The 7,165-nt window shown below is 35.0% G+C and overlaps 1 protein-coding gene across 2 annotated transcripts in view; it reads left to right on the top strand.

The window, feature by feature from the left end:
* The window catches only part of LOC108746078 (tubulin polyglutamylase TTLL4-like), a 128,262-nt gene extending 123,189 nt beyond the window's left edge, over positions 1-5,073 (top strand). For both annotated transcript variants that reach the window (XM_018482603.1, XM_018482602.1), the window contains 3 exons: positions 1,013-1,072; positions 2,510-3,604; positions 3,927-5,073. In XM_018482603.1, the coding sequence (XP_018338105.1) occupies positions 2,520-3,604; positions 3,927-4,515 (1,674 nt within the window). In that variant the 5' untranslated portion in view covers positions 1,013-1,072; positions 2,510-2,519 and the 3' untranslated portion in view covers positions 4,516-5,073. The remainder of the gene's footprint in view (positions 1-1,012; positions 1,073-2,509; positions 3,605-3,926) is intronic.
* The last annotated feature ends 2,092 nt before the right edge of the window (positions 5,074-7,165 follow it).

Raw genomic sequence — 7,165 nt, 5'->3', positions numbered from 1 at the left:
TCTTCATTGAAGAAAAGATTAATTCTTCAAATTGTTTTGCGAAAATTAAGGGAAAAAATTTTAGGGAAAAAAGTCTACGAATAAAAAATAAGACAAGCGAAGTTTCTAGGATATAAATTTAATAAACAGTATTTTTTTTTAAATTACCGCTAATCCACAATACTGTCTCTTTAAAAATACAATTACGTACGGCAAAATGTATTTATCGTTTCGCACGCGAACGGACGTGTACCGACTTCTCATTCAAGCGCAATGTGCAACAGACAAATATGCTATTCACATGCGAATGATTACATTTGTAATTATTGGGATGTACAAGCCGCTGGTTGATTCACAAGTTTAAATATAACGATAAACGTAACGTTGTATTCAAATTATTAACAAAAATTGTTTTTAATAGAATTAGCTAAAGCGTACTAAAAGAATTGAATAACCAAAAGAGCCACTAGAGAATTATTTTTTATCTTTGTTTATCTTTTAAATATAATAATAATAAAATGTATAAAAGTGAGTCGAATAAAAGTAAGCATAAGATGCATCAAATTAAAATAGGATACACTGGCGCAACACAAATGTTCTAATCATGTATGAAATATTGAAAATGTGCTTAGAAAATTGGGATGAACGTAGTTGCATAAGATTGTGAAATGCAAGTCGACGTTTGCCGGTAATTCAAATTTCGACGATCTTTGAATTGGCTTATAAATTATCCGTAATAGTCTATCGAAACGTAAATTATTGCTATGATGTAAATATTCCATACTTATTTTTTCGCGATATTTATCCTCACGATTTCGCAATTATACATCAGCAGACTGTGTTTTTTAAGATTGGTTAAGAAGATATTATTACCTCCGTGTTTTTGCATGCGTTTCTCGAAATATTTTCCCCACAAATTTCCATGCATGCTACAAAGAAATATTAATCCTGTTATTAATGAGAGTACGAAGAGTATTCATCATTATGATCTCTCGGCAATTGTAATAATCGCGAATTAATTGTTATGTTTCAGGTGTTTGTGGCCGCGTCGTCATAATGCTGATAGTTGCTGGCGTTTGAACAATACAGTTTGGTACGTATCTTTCCTTTTACAAAGCTCCTTCATAATCGTGCACGCGCTATTTTCTAACACGTGTATTAAGATGCTTATGTCATGCATTGATACGATCGCGAAGCATCATTCGATCTAGGCAGTTCATAATCTCACTCGCAGCCGCTATTATGCAGAAATTGTTTAGCGATGTAATTGCCAATGTGATAATATTTTATGGCTTTATGTTTTACAGCATTCAGTTTTGTGACCTTCGATTTTTATGATTCTCATCATATATTGACGTTGTCTTACTATGCGACTTTGTATCAAACCAAAAAAGGTTATGAATTAAGGAATGTAAATTCAACAGATTATCCTTTTTTCTCAAGAAAAATATATTAAATTTTCAAATATTTTTGTCAATACATAATGTCCAAAAATATTCAAAGTATATTTTATAAAAATTTTTGTGAGACATACATATAATTCTCAAGAATAATATTACATCAAATTTTTAAATCAATATTTTTACCAAATACAATGTTCGAGAATATTTAAAATATAATTTGTAAGAATTTTTGTGAATGTTTCTAAAAAAAATTACATCAAATTTGTAAATTAATATTTTTATAAAATATACGATGATCAAGAACATCCAAAGTATATTTTGTAAGAATTTTTGAAGAATTTTTGTGATTTTTCTCCATAATAATTGATGTAATTTTTTTTAATTTTTTAAATCAACTAAAAAAATGTAAGTAATGGTAACATTATGGAGTTCTTTATGTTGAGTGTTTTGCATTGTGGAATTATGTTAAACTGATTTGAGATAGAATGCAGCGATAAATTACGGAGAGAAAATTTTTCTGACAAAAGTTTTGTTTAAGTTAACGTGGGTGCCAGCGAAGTTAAATTTTAATGGAATTTTACGTATTAATCTTGCTCTTCACTGCAACAAGTAAATTGATTTTATCTGCAATCTCAATTATGCCCTTAAAGTCTGAGGAAACTGATCACTCTTTGTAATCGCAGTGAAAATTTCCAGGAAGCATCTCTTTATAACAATAATAATAAGGATATGATTGCAATATTTCGGTAATTAAGTCGACATATGTATACATGAAGCTCAGCCAATCATAGCAAATTGTAGTTCTTGATAGGCCGTGACATGTTTATGTCTAACAATTCCGTTTCTTGGAGATGTTTGATAGCGGTATTTCGTACCGTATTAACGGTATTCATTGGTACCTTAATTGTTTAAAGACGTCCACATTACGACAACAGCAAATCGACATGATTCTACGATTACGAATTACGTAATTGCATCGATTCGCTGCTGCCGTTATTTGAAACGAGATTGTTTAAGAGTTAAAGAGATACCGATGTACAAATGTAAAGGATGTTGAATCACTCAAAGTGTCAGAGTTAAATTGCCGTGCGTCATGACGAATCCTTTGTTCCCCCTATGTGTTGCAGGCTATTCGAGATGGATGTAATCGTATATAATCAGCACGAAACTAATAGCATTGCGAGCAGCACTGATGGCGCCGAGACTCAGTACGATGAGGAGAGCGTGCCTGACCTCGATATCGATGGAGATCTGCTGTCGATCGATGGCGACAAACAGAACAAACTGCCCTTCCGTAGAAGCCTGTTCGATAATGTGCCACCTTACATCGCCTTTCAGTTATTTGACAGCAAGACTGGCTCGGCACTGCCGTATGAAATAACGAGACATCTTAAGTGGCACCTGACTACGGTAACACCGATATTAGTGCGTCGCACCGTTGTAAATTCCGGTTACCGGTTAATGAAGAAATGCCGGTATTGGTCCGGCACTTGGGGCAAGCACATGAAGTCCATCTCCTACAAGAGTTTGAAGGAATCGCAGAAGGTCAATCATTTTCCCGGCACTTTCCAGATCGGCCGAAAGGATCGGCTCTGGCGCAATCTTAGCCGGATGATGATGAAGTACGGCAAGCGGGAATTCGGCTTCGTGCCGCGCACCTACGTGTTACCTCAGGATATGCGTATGTTCCGTCAGGTGTGGGAGAAAAATGGCGGCAAAGAGAAATGGATCATCAAACCGCCAGCGTCCGCCCGCGGTACTGGGATCCGCGTAGTCCACCGCTGGTCCCAAATACCAAAGAAACGCGCCGTCGTCGTACAGCAATATCTGTCGCGCCCGATGCTAATACGAGGTGCCAAGTTCGATCTGCGACTCTACGTGTTTGTCACCAGCTTTAATCCGCTTAAGGTTTACGTATATCCAGACGGCCTTGTACGCTTCGCTTCCGTCAAGTACAACGACGACATTAACTACCTCAGCGATCGTTTCATGCATCTCACCAACTACAGCATCAACAAAACCAGCGCGACTTACACCAGCAACGACTCTGTGGATTCTAGCACCGGTCACAAGTGGACCCTGAAAACCCTGTGGTCCTATCTCGAGCAAGAAAACGTGAATGTTACCAAGATATGGAAATCGATAAAGGACATTGTCATCAAGACGATGATAGCTGGCGAATCTTCTATCAACACTCTAACGAGGGCTAATACATCTTCGAGGTAAGATTTCTATAATCGTTGACTTTGTTTTTTAATCAAATAAATTATTCTTTTTATTGTTACGTATGCACAGTTGGCGCTAATATTTTTTAGATTTTTACTACTGCAAAAATTAAATGACAAAAAAAAAATAAAAATTTAAACAATATATATGTATATAATAACAATATATATAACAATTAAATTGTAAACAATTTCTTTTATAAGATTTTACGGTCAATATAGAATGCTGGTTTTCTTGTGCTGAAATATGATTAATTTGTTCATGTGTTCCACTCAATATCTTTCTGATGTAATGTATTTTATTAAATCTTCTCTAAAGGTATTGTTGCTATGAACTTTTTGGCATCGATATTATTCTGGACGAGAACCGAAGACCGTGGTTACTCGAGGTGAATATATCGCCCTCTCTACAGTCTTCCTCGCCTCTCGACATCGCGGTCAAGGGGCCCCTCATTAGAAACCTCTTTAATATGGCCGGATACCAACTGCCCACATGCGTACCGGCGGAGGAAACGAAGAAACTAGCCCAAAGATATCAGTTAGATCCGGTGTGCCAAGATTACAGACTGCACCGAGCTACCCTTAGCTACCAGGAACGTCATAAGCAATCCTTGTACGCGAATCTGAGAAATCGGGAGGACTATCTGGATGAAATAATCGATGATCTTACTCCCGATGATGTGAGACATTTGATTATGTATGAAGACGAATTAACACAGTTGGGAAATTTTGAAAAGATTTTTCCTACTGCCACCAGCCACCAATACTTGCAGTACTTTGATGTTCCAAGGTACTACAATATGTTATTTGATGCGTGGGAGACCAAGTACGGTGATAATCGGGAGGAGGGAATCTCCCGATTGCAAAAGCTGTGTAAGGCCAAGTATCATTTAGAACAAGTTTTTTAGATTAGTGATGCGCAACGTGCGGTTCGCGGGCTGCAAGCTGCTCACTTGTGAATTTGTTGTGGTCTGCGACGAATCATAGCCAAAAATATAAAATTATTTTTTACTTTATCCAAACGAAATAAACATTATGCAGCCCGCAAAATTTTACCTATTTTTAAAAGTGATCCTTAAAGAAGGTTGCGCGTCACTGTTTTAGATAGTAATCTTTTTCTTTTAATACGTCACTTTTCAACGATGGTACATCAAAGAGACGCAGAGCTGCGACGTCGTTCCCATTATCGACGCCTTATCGTGTGGAATCCTTTTTGTTTCGCATGCTACGTGCGCTTTGTTGTATACGGGTAAACGTACCATTTCCATGTCCATTGGTTCATCATGGACCAAATTCATTATGTGCCTTTTCCCACGGTTGTGCGAATTTACTTTATTGTAATGAAATTTGTCTTTAATAAACAATTTTTCATTAATTAGGCGCGGGATTATTAACACCGCATTATTAACCATTCCTTACGAATTAATAATCCTTGGCCTTCTTTTTCCTGTTTAAAAACACATTTCTCAAACCAAAACTGTTTATCTAGGAAATAATAAATTTGCAATTATTTTAGAGATACAAGCTTATTTTTATGTTATTATCAAAAAGTGAAAATTATACAAAATTTAGTCTGAAATTAAAATTTGTTTCGAATTATAACTTGTGAATGTTTTTGGTTTTAACTTGATATTTTACAAACAGGTTTTACAAGTGGAGATTCAAGATATCAAGCAAAGTAAAGGTAAGCAAAAAGATTATTTGTTTATTTCTTTTTAACATGATGACTATGTTGTGAAAGATTGTTAAAGATACTCATAAAAACTTTAGGACTCGCAAAATTCATTATTCATGAATTTAATAAAATGCGGACGCTGTCCTGAATTTATTTCTTTAGTCAGTTTAACGCATGTGTCGATGTAGTACGAAAAGTTCATTATTGATAAAAACTTGTCTTAAATTCAATGATAAGGAACAAATAAGCATGACAATCCCAAAGAAGGGAGACATTTGCACGAAATACCGACCACGGTGAATTGTTGACAAGTCATCGTACCGAGAACGACGAGATGTTCGCCTGAATGTTGAACGCCTAATAGCGACTGTTACGAGGGTTGTTCAACCGCAGCGATAATAAAAACTCAAAGCCGCCGATGAATCTCTTTGTTAGTGTAGAGACCGTACGTAATTTCCAGCAACAAGAGCAAAGTTGCCTAACACCTGCTCTGGTGGCACAGAAAAATGACCCTTCGCCTTATCTTCCCTTTGATTTATCGTCTAAATTTATAAAATTCTAACTAATAAATAATAATATACGTGTTTAAAAAACGATTTTAATAAAATGTAAAAAATTAGGATCTTATGTCTATTTCTATTAATTTTAATCTTATTTTAATTTATTTATCTTTTTTAATTCTTAGAAATTAGACAAAAATAAATAGTAAATTAAACTGAGATTAAAAGTTAATTTATATTGATAAAATAAACTTATAAATGTCACAAGTGATTAATACCGTCTACTTCTACCAATTTAAATTATAACTTGGTCTTGATGTAATTTATCTTTTTCCATTTTTAAAACTAAAAAAAAAGATAAAAAAGGTAAGTTAAATTGAGATTAAAATCAATTTTATCAATATAAATTAATAGTAACTTTGGTTTAGTTTACTTTTTATTTTTTTCCAGTTCTAAGAGAAAAAGATGATGAATAAATTAAATTGGGGTTAAAGTTAATCTCTCTGTATTGGTAGAACTGGACATTATTTAATATATTTGCAACATATCTTAAAGAATGTACATTCGAGGCTTACAACTACGTACGTGAAATCGTTAGTTACAAACAGTCAGATATAATACTGACGATGAGACGAACCGTCCAAGATCTACGCGGTTTCACAGCTGTAACCGCGCTGGATTTAATAAATCCGTACTGACAATTTAATGTCTCTATTGTGACCGCGACAGTCGGCGGTACCGACAACTGCGCTTGATTAGGTTAATACGAAAGGGGACCAGATTTCTTCGCTTCCGCCCTTTAAATTCAATTACTGGCCGGGTACTCCGTCACTTAAAATATCATATATCAGTTTTGTCCGGAGGAAGTACGATCTGTGATAGAGTGACCAAACCAATTGTCTTTAAAAAACGAAGACAAGACAGCGTTTGATTCGCTCAAATCTTCCATCTCGTTCAAGAATAATTATATACCGGTAATCTTACGTCGCGACTAATGTTCTGAATGGTATTAACCCTTGACATTTTATACATGAATGCAACGGATATATCTTCTTATATGTAGTAAGATAGAACATGTACAGATAGAACATTGATCTGCGTCAAATATAAATTATTTTGTAAAAATTCGAAGAAAATAACAGTGCACATTGGCGTTACTTTCGCCAAATTCGTTTTCGATCTTCTTTCTTTGAAAAAAAAAAAAAAAATTATAAACATTTCATATATAATAATAATTGATGAAAAATATAATAATTATCTTTCGAACGACGTTGACTTCAGACTCTCCTGGCCACAAGATTTCGAAGGCAAAATTATTCGAGGACGATTTACATGGTGCACCGGTCAGGGGACACCCTACTATCGTTTGAAGACAATGGGCTC

This window comes from Trachymyrmex septentrionalis, unplaced genomic scaffold (assembly GCF_001594115.1).
Source record: "Trachymyrmex septentrionalis isolate Tsep2-gDNA-1 unplaced genomic scaffold, Tsep1.0 scaffold16, whole genome shotgun sequence".
NCBI lineage: Eukaryota > Metazoa > Arthropoda > Insecta > Hymenoptera > Formicidae > Trachymyrmex > Trachymyrmex septentrionalis.
This window is presented reverse-complemented; position numbering and strand designations above follow the sequence as displayed.